Below are 19,252 nucleotides of genomic sequence, written 5' to 3' on the forward strand. Positions count from 1 at the left end.
ATTGCCCAGACACACTTCCAAGGTGTCAAAATGTGGTGTCTACACAGGTACTCAGTTAAATCCGCCTACTTCCTCCAGTGCAGCCCCAAGCCACTGCAACAACAAACAGGTCCTTCATCGTCGAGGGTGAGTAAATAGGCCACCACAAAACCTACAGTGTGGAAAACTATCTGGGGATGTCAAACAATGCCAAAAATTAAAACCTTTCTCTAGAGAGCATGTGCAGCAGGCTTAGCTACTGGGGAAGGTTTTTTAACTAGAAAGATGAACGTAGATCCTCACTGTTCTAGATGTGGAGCGAGTGTCGAGAGCCCTGACCACATCATATTACACTGCCCTTTCACAAAAGCAGCTTGGTTTGGCAGCCTGTTAGCATTTCGGGTTCCTGCTGATGATCAGTTCTCGATTCAAGATTGGATTGAAGGCTGGCATGAATGGGGTAAAGTAGGGAAGAAGAGATTCAAGGAACTCAGCTGTTACTGCACCTTTCTAGCCTGGTCACTTTGGTTGGCTCGCAATGCGCTTATGATGGGTAGGGCCAAAATGAAACCTCAGGAGGTCCTTCAAGCAGCTGCAACTGCATACCATGAGTTTCTAAACTGTCTCAGTCCTCCCCACTCGCAGGACCGTAGGCCCAACCCTATGACCAGCAGTATCGCTGCCTGGCAACCACCACAACGGCCTTTCATTTTACTGACCACTGATGCGTCTTGGTCTTCAGACCAAAAGGTGTGTGGCCTTGGGATTATTCTTAGGGACTCTCATGGGGCCCTGGTATTTGCTAAAACTGAGATCAACAGCTTTGACAGTATTGTGTTGGGGGAAGCTCTTGCAATTAGACTTGGACTTCTTGAGGCAATCTCTGAGGATGTGCAGTTTCTGAAGGTGGAATCGAATAACCAACAGGTCATTTCATACATAAACAACAAGAACAAGCTAGCTCCACTCACTCTTCAACCTGTGATCGCAGATATTCTGCATGTTGCTACGTACTTTAGTGAATGTGTTTTCACTTTTATTCCTAGAGAGGCAAATGTAGTTGCCGACTCTCTAGCTAGGAAGGCCTTGTCTACGATGCGTACGACAGTGTGGCCGCTTTCCACTCCGTGGTTAAAGGAGATGTGTAATCTTCCAACCATGTGCTCTTCGCATCTTAATGAATAGACTTCTCTTTACCAAAAAAAAAAAATGAAACCTATTATTCTTTACCGAAAAAAACGAAACCTACTATTAATAGATTTTCTTTAATGCGACCCATGCATATAAGGATCCACGATCACTTTCCAACCATATATTTACTTTTTAGAGTAGATATGAACCTTTTTAGGATTATAACCATCTAATTAAGATTTTAAATTGATTCTGTTAATGCTTAAAATAGATTGAGGTTACACGATCTGTATTAGAGATGTAAATGGATAACCGAAATCTGAATCCCGTATTTGTTTAGGGACACCTATATTTGTTTAGAGATATTTGGAAAAAAAAAATCTGAATACTCCAAAAAAAATCCGTCCGAAAAAAAAATCTGAATACTTAATAATAAAAAATTAAATAAATAATTATTTTGAGGGTTTTTAAAGATTCAACAGGTTCTAGAATATGATGAAAAGAGAATCATGTTCTAAGAGATATGGATTGAGAGTGAATTGTATCTCCTAGGGGGATTACACAAGGCAGAGATGTAAACGGATGCTCGAAAATTAGAATTCGATCTGTATCTAAATCCGTTTAGAGGTATCCGTATTCGACCAGGGAATATCCGGATCCAATCACATCCGAACGGTTTACATCCATAATCTGTATACTATAGGTACAATTTCCCAAATTTGATCCATATAGGGAAAAATATCTCTACTTGGTGGTGATTTATGTGCTCTCTCACAGGGCATCGTGAGATGACGCTTCTACCCCTGGGTAGATACCCATGCCTTCTCTCCCATTGGCCCAGACGCTTGTGTAGAGACCATGCGACCAAGTGGAGATCTCTTGCCCATTTCCCAAGTTTGATCCATATAAGGAAAAAGATCTCCACTTGGTGGTGTTTTCTACGCTCTCTCACAAGGCACAGTGAGATGACGCCTTTGCTCCTACTTAGATACCCAGTCATGCTCACCCATTGGCACAGACACTTGTGTAGAGACCATGCGACCAAGTATAGATCTCTTGCCCATATATATAAAGAGAAAACATGTGTAAATGTATATTTAGGCTATGTTTGGAATTCAAGAAAAGAAAAACATAATAGAATAAAAATCATGATGACACTACTGATGAGTTAAAGAAATAGTTTCCTTCAACCACAGTGAAGTGAGAATCCCTTGACTACGGATTTGAGCGTTGTGTTGAGTTAGGTATCTGAAACAGTGGGGAGGGCATCATTGACTTTGAATAGTAGAAAGAAAAGTAATAATAACCCTAGATGGGTATACTTTTCCTTCACTCTCGATGGAGGAAAACTTTCTTTATGAGTTAATGTCTCTGTCGCTCATCTTTTTTAAAAGGGCAAGATAAAACGAGTTACAATGCGTCAAATAAGGGGGCGGGGTTTGTCATTTCAACCCCCTATTATGAGAGCGGGGACATGACCATGCATAGTGCACGGCTGTGTACACAATCTTTTGCCTTTAATTTAAAAAAAAATCATTTTTGTTTTGACTTCCAAACATAGCCTTAGGTAAACAACCGCTAGCTTGGTTGGTTGGAGGCATTGCAAGTTGAGTGCATGCTCCCCAAGAGGTCAAGGGATTGACTCTCCTGGATTGCATATTGTGCCAAAAAGGCACCCCTCTCTCCCTTCGCCCTTCGCCCACCCCTTAGTTGTAGATTGTGGGCTTGTCTTAACCTTCCCCCTTAGCTTGTAGTTGGCCTGTGGGCCCTTGAGTAGGATAGACCCAAAAAAAAAAAAAAAAAAAATAAGCCTTAAGGTTAGGCTGGGCTGGGCTGGATTGGGATAAAAATCGATCCTCGTGATATAAATAAGAATAGCTCATCAATGAGCGAATGCCATAGGGACTCAAGCCTAAAGCCACGTAAGCAAGTCTGCACTTAATCGGTTCAAGGTCATAAGGAAACCGTTAAAACCAAATTCCTCACATCGATCGAGCCTACATGTATTCTCTATGGTGCTTGTGATGAAACCCACTAGCATCTTTTTCAATCTTTTACATGGACTAAGCGTGTCTGGGCATCTGGGCCCCTCGGCCTAAGAACAGAGCACCTCAACAGCCCCTCTATTGCACAGCTCTGTGCTTCCTTTCTCGACTCTAAAGCCCTAGATTTCCCTTTAGATACTTTGTTTTTTTCTCTCTTTATTTTAACTTGTTATTTTGTATGGGATGTAAGAAACAAGGTATCCTGTGGTCTAGCCAAGGCTAATCCACACGTTGTGTTATGGCCAAAGTGTTTTAACATCCTGCAGGAATTTCGTGTTCAACCGATCCAAAGGAGGCTGAGCTGACAGGAATCTTGCAGGGGTGGAAACACGCTCTCAAGGAGGGAATCCATCTTAAAGAGATTTGGATCTCTAACTATAGTCTTAGCGGAATCTTACAACCAGGAGGGAAGATGTGTATACCTTGGAACTTGGTTTCGGTATTTTTTGAACTCGCTGAACTCACTTCTAACTTTTCTGCTGTACCTATCTCATTTCAACACAACCAATGGACAACTGCCTTAAGATCCCTAACCCAGAATACAGTTAGGACCAAGACTCATTTCCCCCCATTTTTTTATGATGTACTGACGTTTCTCTTATCTTAATCTAATATTGTAACTTTTTCATCAAAAAAAATAAAATTCCTCACACCAATCATGACCAAAGTGTTACTTACACATGGCCAACCAACCCGGGACTCTACTCGATGTCAGCAATTCCAGCTCTAATTTCTGATCCAAACTCAAAAGTAAGTGTTATTATACTGTTATGTATTAGCTCAGGACTAGGTGAACCAATGAACATTCCTTCATTGTCCTATAAATGGAATAACTCTCGAAATACATAAGTGAAATCATACAATCTTAAAACTCTTCCGGTCTATTTTGCTGTTATTTCCCTGAGATCTGAACTCCGGTTCTTCAGCCTTGTTTCTTTGGTTCTCTGTAGATTGACCTCAGCGGATTTAGGGGCAACACCTCATAACTAATTGAGAAAGGGCAATCCCAAAAGTGATTTCCAGAGGAGTTCCTGCTGCTCTTGGGAGAGAGAGATAGAATTGTGGTCAACACAGGAGGATGAATCAAAACACCCCTTCAAGTGAAGGCAGGCACGAAGATGATTCCGCTCTGTCCGACGTCCTTGCTTCTCTCATGGATTACATCCCAACTGTATCTCTCTCTCTCTCTCTCCGCCCGCTTTATTTCCCATGTTCACTTCTCAAAATCGCATCCTTCATAACTCCTCTTGAATTTGAATTCAATTTCCCTATTTTATCCTTCAATTAGGATATTACCTTATTCTTCTTTTGTTTTGCAGATCCCCGATGAACTAGTGGAGCATTACGTCGCCAAGAGTGGCTTCCAGTGCCCCGACGTGCGATTGTAGGTATTTTCCCCCTTTTCATCCATCTGTATTCTTAAGGATTCCAATTCTTTTCTGCCCTTTGTAGATTTATTTTTGGCCTATCGTAATTGAGTTTTTTTTTTTTTATGTTACGACACAATTAGTATCATTATCCTGAATTCATTAGTCTTGAATTCTGGATTCCTTGCATAGTTTTCTTTTCCCAATCTAACAAACAGAAGTAGCTTAAGCAAAGTTATAGTAGTATTGTAGTACCATAGCTAAATGATTAGATATAATTGATGATGAATATTACTTGAATCACAACCTCAATGTATTCTTATTGCTAGTTGTAAAATAATAAAGAGAAAAGAGAAGAAGTAAAGAGAGAAGAGAGAGGAGAGAATAACGTAGGCTGTAACCCTTTGGGAGTTCAACCGATAGGTTAGAACTCCCTATTCCACTTCATTAAATAGCTATAAGAAGAGTAACCCACAAGAAAATAGACAAAAGATAAAAAGACCCCCAAAAGGATCCATCTAGCGCTAATACCAAGATCCTCTGGGATCCCGATAATTCTAACACTCCCTCAAGCTAGAGCATAGATATTAATCATGCCCAGCTTGTTACAAATATAATCAATCCTCCCACTCTCTAAAGCTTTAGTAAAAACATCCGCCAACTGTTCTCCTATGCGAACATGCTGTAGAGAAATAAGCCCTTGTTGTAGCTTCTCACGAACGAAGTGATAGTCAACTTCAATGTGCTTCGTCCTTTTATGAAACAGTGGACTGGAAGCAATATGGACAGCCGCTTGCTTGTCACACCACAAATGCATAGGAATAATATTAATAAAACCAAGCTCAGTCAAGAATTGCCTCAACCACATCAGCTCACAAGTAATATAAGCCATCGCCCGATATTCTGACTCGGCACTGGACCTTGCCACCACTGCCTGTTTCTTGCTCTTCCATGAGACAAGGTTCCCACCCACAAAAGTACAATATCCAGTAGTCGACCTCCTATCAACAGGAGACCTAGCCCAATTAGCATCAGAAAACCCTTCAACGCACCTATGCCCATGATCAGAGTACAAAAGACCATGACCTGGAGCCTTCTTCAGATAACGTAAAATCCGAATGATAGCATCCCAATGAGACATCCTGGGAGAGGACAGAAACTAACTCACAACACTAACTAGAAAAGCAATGTTAGGTCGTGTGACCGTCAAATAATTTAGCTTCCCAACCAGCCTACAATACTTCTCAGGATCATTCAACACACCACCCTTATCAGCCACAAGCTTCTCATTAGGATCCATAGGAGTATCCAAAGGTTTAGAACCTAACATACCAGTCTCTATGAGTAAGTCTAAAACATATTTGTGTTGTGAAAGAGAAATACCTTTGCTCGACTAAGCAACCTCAATACCCAAAAAATATTTCAACTTTTCGAGGTCCTTGGTTTCAAACTATTGTTGCAAATGTGCCTTCAACTGTACAATGCCTTCAACATCATCTCTCGTGATGACTATGTCATTGTTAAGAATAGGAGTTTAGTTTAAGGGGTATTCTTGTACATAACCCCATTTAGTTTTATGTGTTTTCTGTTATTTGTATAAGGCCAGGGGCCCCTCTATAATTTATCATTCTTTTCAATATAAGCATGTTTGTCTCTTGTTGAGACATAACAGATTAACACAAATCGATTCTCCTCTCTTCTTCTCCTTTTTCCTTCTTCTCTAAAACTTAACATGGTATCAGAGGTTAATGTTCCTGGAGTTTGAAGGTGTTGGAAGCGAGTTTAGTAGGCTAAGAGTTGGGTTCTCCTTTTGGCTGCTCCTGGAGTTCGAACTCAAACCTAAGCTTCTTCTTAGACCTGGTTCTCCCTTGTTTCTAACCCAAATGGAGAGCAACCAGGGGCTTTAGTTTCGTTTGGAGATCTCATTTCTTCCCATTTTGTCTTCTCAAGTCATCTGGAAGTATCTAAGGGACAGGAGTGAATCTCGACCTGGGCTATTCTGCCTTATTTTTCCTCCAGCCAGAGTTCAGATTGGCCTTTGCTCTCCAATAGAGCTTTGTTTGGGAGGTTTTTTAGGCCACCTGCTATCATTTTTTGGTAAGGAAGATTGTTTCTTTGTACTCCGTTGCTGTTTGATGCTTGTGTGAAGTTCTACAAGTCATTTCAAGTGTTTTTGGACTGTTTTTTCCCCTATTTTTTTTTGCTGCTTCTTGGGGGCCTACTATTCTTGCTTGAGGTTCTATTGGTTACTTTTCCCAAGTGATTTTTCTATTTGCATTGAAGCCACAATGGGTGAAAAGTCTGTTGAAGCATCTGAACTCCCCATTGTTGAGGCAGCCTTGCCTATTACCCCTTCATATGACAATCCAAATGTTCTTCCCATTGTCAAGCTTGACAATACTAATTACTTGGACTGGTCACGGTCAATGAAGCTCATTCTTCGCAGTAGGGGGAAGTTGGGATATATATGTGGGAGCTTTAAAGCCCCTTCCTCTGTTGATCCAGGTTACTCCAAATGGGAAACTGAGAACTCCCTTATGATGACTTGGCTCATTTTTTCAATGAAGCCGGAAATTGGAAGAAGGTTTATGAGCAAGGAGACAGCCAAAGATATTTAGGATAGTGTGGCTCGTATTTATGATAGAGTGGGGGAACCTACAAAGGTTTATCAACTTCTCCAACAAATTGTTAGCCTGCGCCAGGGTGACAAAAGTATCTCTGAGTACTACAGCCTTGTTGTGGGACTTTGGGAGGAGTATGATCACTACAGAGATCTCCAGCTGTGTCCTGTTGATGAGCCTAAAGTGCATCAGTTGTTTGAGAAGGAGAGGGTCCTATTCCTTCTTGGAGGTCTTAACTCTAAGTTTGAACCCATAAGGGTACAGATTCTTGGCCGACCAAGTCTTCCCTCCCTGGAGGAGGTGCATGGTTATTTACAGAGTGAGGAGACCCGCAGAAGTGCTATGGAGACCACTCCTACTGTTGAGCGTTCTGCTCTTGTTTCATCCACTCCACAGGATCGTCCTCCCTTCACCAAGGGGGCTGGTAAAGGCCGTTTTTCCTGTGACTATTGTGGCAAGTCTGGGCATAAGAAGGAGTTTTGTTGGGATCTTCATAGGAAACCACCCTCTGCTGCATCTGGAGGACAGAAAGGGCCGAAGAAGAATGGGCCTAAAGCCCATGTTGGGGTTCATGAGTCTGAGTCATCATCCCTCTCTAAAGAAGATATAGCAGCTTTTCGTCGGATTGTAGCACACTTGGATGGATCCCCCTCTGTTGCTCCCACTACATCCACTGCTCTACAGGTCTCTACCTCTTCTGCCCCCACTCCCTGGGTCATTGACTCGGGGGCCACCGATCACATGACTGGTAGGTCTCAGCTCTTTAATTCCTACACTGTTTGTTCGGGAAAAGATAAGGTGAAAATTGCTGATGGTTCTCTTTCTTCCATCTCAGGGAAGGGAGATGTCCAAGTTACTCCACTTATCCCTTTGCAGTCTGTCTTTCATGTTCCTAACTTTGCTATTAATCTTCTTTATGTTAGCCAATTGACTAAGTCCTTGAATTGCTGTCACCTTTTTTCCTACTCATTGTCTATTTCAGGATTTGGTGACGAAGAGGGTGATTGGCAGTGGATGTGAGACTGATGGATTATATGTTCTGGATACTTGTGCTTCCCCTGTGACAATAGCTCATTCTTATGTGTGTGGGCAACATGGCGAACGTACACAGGCGGATATTTTGCTTTGGCATCAGTGTTTGGGACATCCTTCTTTTTCTGTTATGCAAAAAATGTTGCCACATTTATTTACTTATTTTCCTGTCAATCATGTTTTTCATTGTAAACCTTGTCTTTTTGCAAAAGGTTGTAAGACAGTTTATCCATCTTCTAGTAATAGATCTGTTTCCCCGTTTCACTTTGTTCATACTGATGTTTGGGGTCCTTCCCCTGTTACTTCTTTACGTGGCTTCCGCTACTTTGTCTCCTTTATTGATGACTTCTCTCAAGTTACTTGGGTTTATCTCTTAAAATAAAAGAGTGATGTTTATGCTGCTTTTCAAAACTTTTATGAGTTGGTGTATACTCAGTTCCAAACTCGTATTCAGATTGTCCGTTCTGATAAAGGTGGAGAGTATATGTATGGGGGTTTGAAGACCTTTTTTTCTGACCATGGCATTATCCATCAGGTGGCTTGTGTTGATACCCCTCAACAAAATGGGGTTGCTGAAAGAAAAAACCGCCACCTGCTGGAAGTAGCCCGGTCCCTTTGATTTACAATGCATGTTCCAAAAACTTTTTGGTCCGATGCCTTACTCACTGCGGTCTTTCTTATCAATCATATGCCCTCCAGTGTCTTGAACTTCAAAGTACCTCTTGCGATCTTACCCTTACTTTCTTCTTCTTTCTCTCTTCCCCCAACGGTCTTTGGTTGCATATGCTATGTCCATATTAGCAAATCTGCCCGCACTAAATTGGATCCTAAGTCCTTGAAGTGCCTCTTTCTTGGGTATTCCTCTACCTCCAAGGGATACACCTCTTACCACCCTCCTACCCGTCGGTGGCTTATCTCCAAAGATGTTTCTTTCTTTGAAACCATTCCTTTTTTTCAGTCACCTCTTCAGGGGGAGTGTCGTGATGGTGAGGTTGAAGAGGCTCCTGAGTTTGTATCCTTTCCATCCTCCTCTTTCATTCCTATTTTCCCATTTTAGCTTGACAAGGGAAAGAAAAGTCCAAAGGATACTATTGTTGAGGGGGAGTCTCCAAGTGCATAGGTGAACAGAGAACAAGGGGAACTACTTGTTTATACAAAGGATAAGAGAAATCCTCTTTCATAGCTTCCTATAAAGAAGACCTGCCAAAATCCTTCTTCGTCTCCTCATCCTGAGCCTCCATCCATTGAGACAGGTATACCTTCCTCTACTCCTCCATCCTCAGACTTAGATCTTCCTATTGCTCACCGCAAAGGAACTCAAGCTTGTACTAATCCCATTGCCAAGTTTGTCTCCTATGATTCTATCTCTCCTACAGGTGTTGCCTTTACAATGGCTATCTCCTCCATCTCTATACCTAAGAATGTAGTAGAGACTATGGCTGATCCGAAATGGAGAAAGGCAATGAATACCGAGATGGTGGCCCTTGAGAAGAACCACACTTGGGATCTTGTTGAACTCCCAAAGGGGAGAGTTCCTGTTGGATGCAGATGGGTATTCACAGTCAAGTTCAAGTCTGATGGTACTGTAGAGAGCTATAAGGCAATGCTGGTTGCTAAAGGCTATACCCAAGTGTATGGCATTGATTATCAGAAAACCTTTGCTCCAGTGGCCAAGCATAACTCCATTCGGGTATTCTTCTCAATGGCTACAAATCTTGATTGGCCATTATACCAGCTTGATGTAAAGAATGCTTTCTTATATGGTGACTTAGAAGAAGAAGTCTACATGCATTCCCCTCCTGGGTTCAAGCATCCTAGTGGCAATGGAAAAGTGTGTCATCTTAGGAAGGCTCTTTATGGACTTAAACAATCTCCTAAGGCTTGGTTTGAGAGGTTTAAACAAGTTATCCTACAGAATGGATATACCTAAAGTCAAGCCGATCACACCTTGTTTATACAAAGGAAGGGCAGCAATATTACAGTCCTAATTGTATATGTTGATGACATTGTAGTCATGGGAAACAGCGAGGCTGAAATCTCAAAGCTTAAACTTTACTTGGCTCGGCAGTTTGAGATCAAGGATCTTGGTCCATTGAAGTATTTTCTGGGGATTGAAGTTTCAAGATCCAAGCAAGGGATCAATGTTTGTTAGAGAAATTTTGTCCTTGATCTACTTATAGAGACAGGGTACTTAGGGTGTAAGCCAGTCTCCTCCCCAATTGATCAGAACCACAAACTAGGAGAAGATTGTGGTGAACCTCTTGTAGATGCTGAAAAATATCAGAGATTAGTAGGTAAGCTAATCTATCTTTCCCTTACCTGACCTGACATAGCCTATGCTGTCGGTGTGGTAAGTCAGTTTATGCATGCACCAAAAATGGGTCATCTTGATGCAGTTTATAGAATCCTCATATATTTAAAATCATGTCCTGGAAAAAGCCTTCTCTTCTCTAGGAATAGTCACTTGAGGATTGAAGCATACACTGATGCTGACTGGGCTGGATCTATTTCTGATCGACGATCCACTTCAGGGTACTGTACTTTTGTTGGTGGAAATCTGGTTACTTGGTGAAGTAAGAAGCAACCTGTGGTGGCTAGGTCAAGCGCTGAGGCAGAATTTAGAGCCATGGCTCACGGAGTGTGTGAAATCTTGTGGCTAAAGAGACTTGTTCAAGAATTGGGATTTGAGACTGTTGAACCTATGAGTTTATATTGTGACAACAAGGCCGCCATAAGTATTGCCCACAACCCAGTGCAGCATGACAGGACTAAGCATGTTGAGGTTGATAGACATTTTATGAAGGAAAAGATCGAGTCAAAGACCATCTGCACCCTGTTTGTGAAGACAAATGAACAAGTGGCTGATATCTTCACCAAAGGACTTAGCACTCATCACTTTGACTGTTTATTGGACAAGCTGAGTATGTATGACATATACCACCCAGCTTGAGGGGGAGTGTTAAGAATAGGAGTTTAGTTTAAGGGGTATTCTTGTACATAACCCCATTTAGTTTTATGTGTTTTCTGTTATTTGTATAAGGCCAGGGGCCCCTCTATAATTTATCATTCTTTTCAATATAAGCATGTTTGTCTCTTGTTGAGACATAACAGATTAACACAAATCAGTTCTCCTCTCTTCTTCTCCTTTTTCCTTCTTCTCTAAAACTTAACAGTCATCCACATACACAACCAAAAATATCCTACCCGTCTTGGAGAGATGATAGAACACCGAATGATTACTATCACATCGCAACAAACCAAACTGAAGAACAACACTAGTAAACTTACCAAACCAACACCGAGGAGACTACTTCAGCCCATATAGTGACTCCTTCAACTTACACACCAAACTAGACTCCCCCTGAGCAACAAACCTTGGAGGTTGCTCCATATATACTTCCTCATGTAAATTACCATGAAGGAAGGCATTCTTCACATCCAATTGATAGAGAGGCCAGTGATGAGATGCTGCAAGAGAGATCAAAACACGCACAGAAGCAAGCTTGGCAATAGGAAAAAAAGTATCTAAATAATCAACCCCATAGACTTAGGTATACCCCTTCGCTACCAAACGTGCTTTCAAACAAGCAAGAGAACCATCAGGGCTTACCTTCACAACAAATACCCACTGACAACCAACAACAGTCTTACCCATAGGCAAAGGAACAAGATCCCAAGTCTCATTACTTTCCAAGGCCGATAATTCTTCTTCCATAGCTGTCCTCCAGCCAGGACTAGATAATGCCTCTGCAACTGACTAGGAACAGGATAAGATGCAATAGTGGTAAGACAAGATCGAAAAGAGTCAGAAAAACCAGAATAAGACACAAAATTACCCAAAGGCTGTTATGTACAAATACAAACCCCCTTGTGTAGAGCAATGGTAACATCAATATCAGAAGGAGCAGCATCAAAATTAGAAGAGGGAACATCAAGATCAGAAGGAACAGCATCACTAGAAGATGGAGCAAGAACATCAGAAATGGGTACAGTTACCTCTGGAACAAGATCAGCAGCCGAAGTTGACGTGGTAGGTGCCGAAGGAGCCGGGGTTGCTGTGTCAACATGAGGACGACGAACAAAGGTGAATCGAAGCAGAGGAACGAGCAGTGGTGGTGGTGGAGGTGCAGCCGGTGGAACCTTTGGAGAGACCCGTTCCACAACAGAAAGAGGAAGACCATTATCCAACTCAAACAAAACAAATGAAGAATCATTATAAGGCGTGGACTCAAAGAAGGAAACATCGGCGGTGATAAAATATTTCTACAAAGAAGGACAAAAACACCTATATCCTTTTTTAGTACGCGAATAACCAAGGAAAATGCATTTCAAGGTCTTAGGTTCTAACTTAGATAGCCCAGGATGATGGTCACGAATAAAACAAACACACCCAAAAATATGGGGAGGTAACTCAAACAATTGGGCAGACGAGAAAAGTAAAGAATAAGGAATCCCACCCTTTAAAACAGAAGAGGGCATGCGATTAATGAGAAAGCATGCAGTAAGAACAGCATCAGCCCAAAAAATCTGTGGTACCTTCCGTTCAAAAAGAATGGACCAAGTAACTTCCATCAAATGTCTATTCTTCCATTTAGCTGCTCCATTTTGTTGTGGAGTATGTACAGGAAGACTGGTGAATCATACCACAACCAACCATAAAAGAATTAAAGGCTTCTGAAAAATACTCTTTTGGATTGTCACTGCGTAAAATACGAATGCTCTTATTGAATTGAGTTTGAATTTCAGTAACAAATGCACAAAAAATTGAAAACAATTCTGAACGATTTTTCATTAGATAAGGCCAAGTGACCCTGGAATGGTCATCAACAAAAGTAACTATATACCGAAATCCTAACCTAGACGCAACAAGACTAGGACCCCACACATCGGAGTGAACTAAATCAAAAGGTGTGCAGACCGTTTATTGACTCAAGGGGAATAACTCACACGGTGGAGCTTCCAAACTGACATGACTCACAATCTAAACTAGAATGAGACTGAAAATGAGAATCGAGCTTCTTCAAACTCTGTAATGATGGATGTCCCAACCGGCAATGAACTTCACGAGGAGTTAAAATTTCAGAGCATGCAACTGAAGGAGATCCTCAAGAAAATACAACCCCCCTTGTTCACACCCCCTACCAATCGTCTTCTTCGACGTAAGATCCTGAAAAACACAAGAACTAGGGTAGAAAGCTATGGAACAGTTATAAGCATTGGTTAGCTTACTCACAAACAATAAATTAAAAGGGAAATCAGGTAAGTAAAGGACATCTGAAAGGGACAAATTCGTACTAGGATGAACAGTTCCAGTGCCATTAACATTGGCTAATGTAACACTAGACTCAGAAGGACAAAGAGACGTAAAATTACCTGAAAACCCAGACATATGATCAGATGCACCTGAATCAATGATCCAGGGATGAGAAGAAAAGAGACCTGCAGTGGCATTACCTGTCTTGACAAAAGTAGTAGTGGAGGAAGACGTAGGCTGAGAAATCTGAAACTAGGTGAACCTTGCATAATCCTCAGCAAACATAGTTACCACCTTTTCCTCAGATTGTGCAGCAGAAGATTTTGTACTGTTGCAGAGTTGGCAAACTGTTGTTGCGAAGGCTTGCCATGAAGCTTTCGACAAAAGCACTGAATATGACTCAGTTTGCCACAGTGGTGACACGTCCTTACAGGACCACCCTCAACAGCCAGAGAACCAGGAGCTTTTCCTGGAACATTACCACTCCCACGACCACGGCCAACTCCATTCCCACGGCCAGAAGCTGCCAGGGCTGAACTATCATTAGTGACTGGTGTGGGATCATGAGACTTCTCACAAGAAACACGAAGGACCCAAGAGAATGTATCAGCAAGGGAGGGCACCTTATCACCTCCTAAAATATTGGAGCAGATTGAATCATACTCCTTTCCAAGATTGCCCAAAAAACCCATAACTGCGAGTTGCTCCCGTTGGGTCTGCATCTGATTTACATTAGAACTGACAGCGAGTATTGCATTCAACTCTTCATACATCTTCTTATAATTAGTACAATATTGGGTCAATTGATGACCCTTCCTATCAGCTCGATAAAAATCCTGCGACAGTTCATAAATACAGGACAACTCATTCACACCTGAATACAGCACATTCATGTATTCCCACAATCCCTTCACAGTATGGATATGGGTGACCAAATCAACTATCTGGTGATCCATACAATTCAAAAGTTGTCCTAAAATATGTGCATCCATGACATCCCATGATGTATCATCAGCCGGCTTTGTCTCTGTTAAGTGCTTCAGCTGATCACGACCAATCAATACTAACGTCACTATGTTCTTCCACTGTTGAAAGTTGCTAGCACCTTCTAATTTCTTTTCCACAATACGATGTGAAGAAGAAGACATCACTTCTATCACCACTTGCTTATTAACATCCATCAAAAGAGATTCAGAAAATAATCACCACAAAATCGATCCAAAAATCTGCCCACAAAGGCTGTCAAAGAAAATCGAGTCACTGCCCAGAAACCGTGAACTATTCTGCCTAGAAAATATTGAAATATGCAGTCCCAAAAAAAAATCGATATCACTCTGGTCCAGAAAATCGATCCAAGGCTGATCGATATGAAGCACATACTCTGTCCAGAAAATCGAGCCAAAACTGATCGATATAAATCTCCAACCAATTAAAAATTCATACCTGACATGACGTCGCAATTATCAATCCATGTACGATCACCAATGACTACATGAAAGAGAGAAGACTAGTTCTTAATAAGAAACATGAACTAGTCTTTTGAAAATCCCATAAAGCAGCATAGGGTGCTGCACCCCCTTCAAATGAATACGAAAGGAAGCCGCAAAATAATCAGAGATCAATCACTCAAGAGTAAAGTGAAGAAATATGAAAAGAGAACAAGAACAAGATATTAGAGCGATGTAGCAGCCCTAAGGATCTAGCTCTGATGCCATGTAAAATAATAAAGAGAAAAGAGAAGAAGTAAAGAGCGAAGAGAGAGGAGAGAATAACCTAGGCTGTAACCCTTTGGGAGTTCAACCGATAGGTTAGAACTCCCTATTCCACTTCATTAAACAGCAATAAGAAGAGTAACCCACAAGAAAATAGACAAAAGACAAAAGACAAAAAGACCCCCAGAAGGATCCATCTCGGTATTAGTGCTAGCGCAAATACCGAGATCCTCTGGGATCCCGATAATTCTAACACTAGTGTTTGTTTTAGTTGTGGGTAAAATGATAAGAGAGCTATAGTTTTTGAATAAACATGGCCGAAGTTATTTATGCTGAAAGAAATTATTGAAACTAGAAACCGCGATTTTTACTTTCAAAATGAGACATTGAAGACTCTACAGTCAAAAAGTGTTGGGAAACAGAATCTACTGTCCATCCCCCCCCCCCCCCCCAACACACACACACACACACAGACAAAAAAAAAAACTTGTTATAGCATATCTACTGAAAGTCTAGTTTCAGAAGTGCATTGTTAAACCCTCATATTTTACATGTTGCAGTTTGACAATTTTCCGTAGAAAGTTGGGGTGACTGGTGTATGTGTTCTGGGCCTGGGCGTAGCATTTGTTGAATTTTGAATAGGCTTGAACACAAGTCCTGGTTATGCTGGACAAACTAAACGTAACCAGCAATAAGTAATGCAATTTTATCAATATCAGTCCAACAAAGAAACACAACACATGCACCAGATACAGATATCTATCTCATTGCCATGAAATCTTAACACAATAAAGGACCTAGAAGAGTGTAGGAATCCTAAAAAATTGTCACTTGTACTTGATGCAATTAAGAAATGATCCTCTTAATAATAAGAACCTTCATGAACAAACCATTGGCATATAACTTTCGTTGAGGATTCATTTGATCTTCAGCTGGATCAACAATACACTCCAATTAATGCATCTAACGCAGTGCCCTCTGTTAAAGTTCGTCTTGAACTTGCTGAATTGTAGCAATGGACTGCCACGTTAATATCTTTAAGTTGAGAGCACCATCTAGCTTTAAAACACTGTGGCATATGTTTCTCTCAAATATATAGAAAATTCAAGTCTATTATACTGGTCTTCCTTGATATAGCATGGACAGTTTTTTTTTTTTTTTTTGGTGAAAGCAGCATGGACAGTAGTCCACTGAACAATCTTGCAGTCTATGTTGCCAGTATACCTCCCCCTCTTCAAGTGAATAATGGAACCCCTTCTGTATATCAACAAAAATTTTCAATAGAATCTGTTTCTTGTTTAAGATTCAAACAAAAAATTTCAAGGAAATCAGATTCTCATATCAAATGATATCTTCTGGGCTTGCTCTAATACCAAATGATGTAGGACTGACAAGAGCTACTGGTATGGGCCCAGTAAACCATAATGATAGCCAGATCCAGCAACAAGTAACATAATAACACCAACTTATGTGGTGTTGGAGATCTTGTTCTGTTTTTAGCCTTGGTCAATGAGTTAATAAACTTTCTTTCTTGGAAAAGGTGGGGTGTGTTGTGATGCATCTCCTAATTTGGGTTAATCTTGAATTCAGTGTGGCGTTGGAACTAGAAAATTCATTGAGGGAACAAATTTGAGTTCTGTTTGGTAAGCCAAAATTGTGTTTAGTTTTGGAAACTCATAGTTTGCTTTTAAAATATCATAAACAGGAAGAAACCAGGTCATATCGGTAGTATTTCTATGAAACTGCAAAGATATTTCTGGTTTTAATCTTAGATGATTATAAATGGACTGTTATTAGTAGAGCTTCCGCCATGAAATTTTAGTCTTGAGAAATTGAGTAGTTTTCAATTTTTATATGAGGCTTATGAGCCTTGAATCCTAATTTTGTGATCATGGGTATCTCTCGTTTCTTGTTACAGGGCTCCAGAAGCTAATGCATTTTTCTTTATAATGTTTCTTGAAGGAGTTCTTTCTACAGTTACTAGCTACTTGTCAATGAGATTTTCAGTTCATTGCTTATCAAAGTATATGCTTTTTTCTTTTGCAGAATAAGGCTGGTAGCTGTTGCTACACAAAAGTTTATTTCAGAGGTTGCAACTGATGCTCTTCAGTATGTTCCCATCTTTTTTTGCTTCTAACTTCTGTTGTTTATTTTTATTTCATAATCTTTTGCCCTAGAAGGTTCATTTGTGTTCTCACTGGCGTATATTTTGTACTTCCACCTCTACTTGAAGCATGGTTACATAGGATAAGGCCGTGTATTGGTTATCCTTACTACAGTACTTGCACCTGAATAGATGTGTAAGAGTTATTTGTGCCATTTATGTCAAAATATTGATTATAAGTTTTTGATATATATATATTTTTATTATCTTAGTAACCATCTTCGTTGTTCGCATCAATTTACTTTTACCATTCATGTCTTCTGAGCTAGGCAGTGCAAAGCAAGACAGGCAGCAGCAGTCAAGGATAAGAGAGAGAAGCAGCAAAAGGTGCACTGACTATTACTTTCCAGAAAGAAATAGCTCCTTTTATTTTATTTTTTAATATTCATTAAAACATCTATGTGTTTGTTTAACTTTCTATGGCAACAGGATAAGAGCCTGATCTTGACAATGGAGGATTTATCCAAAGCACTTCGTGAGGTAAAGCTATTTGGAGTTCCTTCCTGTGTTGTAACTTCAAATCTTTATATGATAAAATTCCTCTGCACTTGCATTGTAGTTCATTATCATAGAGTTAGTTCATACCAAGACTGTTTCTTTACTATAAAGACCAACGGAAATTCCTAGTCTTCTTTTTCCCATGTAATTTTATGCTTATGGTTAAAATAGAGTTGTGTTTCCATCTCTTTGACCATAAACAATTTGATCCTGGACTGACCCCACTTTGGAGTAGAGGTCCCGGTTCCCACTTCCTCTTTTTCAAGTGTGGGTTGTAAAGGGGGAGGGGGAACATCCTATCTGGTTTATACTTTTTGGTGAATCTATCTGCCTAGTTTCATTTAGAAAAGAGTTTTTCTAGGCTGGCAAGACTAAAGAGTTTCTCAAATCCAAAACCAATTTTTGCCATGTATGGAAATTTTGATTGGATGGATATCTAGGAAATGGTCTAGATTGATCACATGCAAAATTTTATACTTAAAAATTCACTAATACACTTATACACCCTCTCATTATTGCCGTATTCCCTTCTTTCAGCCGTCCATTTCTTTTTAGAGAAGTTTCATTTTTTTTCACTGGATTTTCAGAGCTTTATTTCACCACTTGGTCAACCCTATTTTGGCTAAAACTTGACATATGAGCAGGGGAATTTGGGGTCTACCTATCCACAAAATTTCAGCTTTATCCATTTTGTCACGTGAGAAATATTGGTGCTGAATGTGAAAAACTCTAGAGTCTTGCCAGACTAGAGAAACCTTTTCCTATAGTTTACTTCTCTATTACCATCACCTTTCGCATTGAAGTGCTGATGCAGTATGGCATGAATATGAAACACCAAGAATACTTCACGGATAGCCCTTCAACTGGAATGGATCCTACTTCAATGAAAGAATGATTTAGATTTTCAGATTTTCTTCTAAACCTACTACTTAAGGTCAAGTATGGTTTTTGTTTCTTCTTGTTATTTGTCTTTAAACTTACAGCTACAGTGTTTGACATATACAGGGAAAGTTTTTATTAGTAATTTGTACATTTTTGTGCCATCTTGTAATGGAGCCCAATTCCCCCCCTGGTCCTTCTGGAAAATTTTATATAGTTAATACCGGTAGAGTTATATTTTTCTTAGAAGTATGATGCTGCTGATTTCTGGTGCTTCATTTCATTGATGGATGCTGATAGGCATGGACCATGTTGATGCCATTTTATTTGTAAATTCATATCATAATGGTTTAAAGTTGTAGGGCTTGTATTACTTTTTTCATGCATTCCTAAACATTATATAAGCATGAAAAATTACTAATAAGGTGCAAATTAAAAACAAAGAGGATGAATGTTAAGTTTGCTAATTTCTAATCTCACTGTTTGCTCATCGGAATTGAAGATGACGAAGAGATGGGAGGGGAAGTTTTATACCCTTTTTATACAGAAAGGGAATTGAGATGTTTTTCC

The 19,252-nt window shown here is 40.3% G+C and overlaps 2 protein-coding genes across 2 annotated transcripts; both read left to right on the forward strand.

The window, feature by feature from the left end:
* The first annotated feature begins 264 nt into the window (after positions 1-264).
* Positions 265-1,164, forward strand: LOC122665663. The gene has a single exon (XM_043861814.1). It carries the CDS (start codon positions 265-267, stop codon positions 1,162-1,164), a length of 900 nt encoding a protein of 299 aa, XP_043717749.1.
* A 3,010-nt stretch (positions 1,165-4,174) lies between these two features.
* Positions 4,175-18,950, forward strand: LOC122663837 (transcription initiation factor TFIID subunit 10-like). Its single transcript, XM_043859487.1, has 6 exons — positions 4,175-4,326; positions 4,475-4,539; positions 17,188-17,250; positions 17,575-17,632; positions 17,735-17,785; positions 18,618-18,950. The coding sequence occupies exons 1-6, from the start codon at positions 4,234-4,236 to the stop codon at positions 18,696-18,698; spliced, it is 411 nt and encodes a 136-aa protein (XP_043715422.1). The 5' UTR covers positions 4,175-4,233; the 3' UTR covers positions 18,699-18,950.
* The last annotated feature ends 302 nt before the right edge of the window (positions 18,951-19,252 follow it).

This window comes from Telopea speciosissima, chromosome 6 (assembly GCF_018873765.1).
Source record: "Telopea speciosissima isolate NSW1024214 ecotype Mountain lineage chromosome 6, Tspe_v1, whole genome shotgun sequence".
Taxonomy (NCBI): domain Eukaryota; kingdom Viridiplantae; phylum Streptophyta; class Magnoliopsida; order Proteales; family Proteaceae; genus Telopea; species Telopea speciosissima.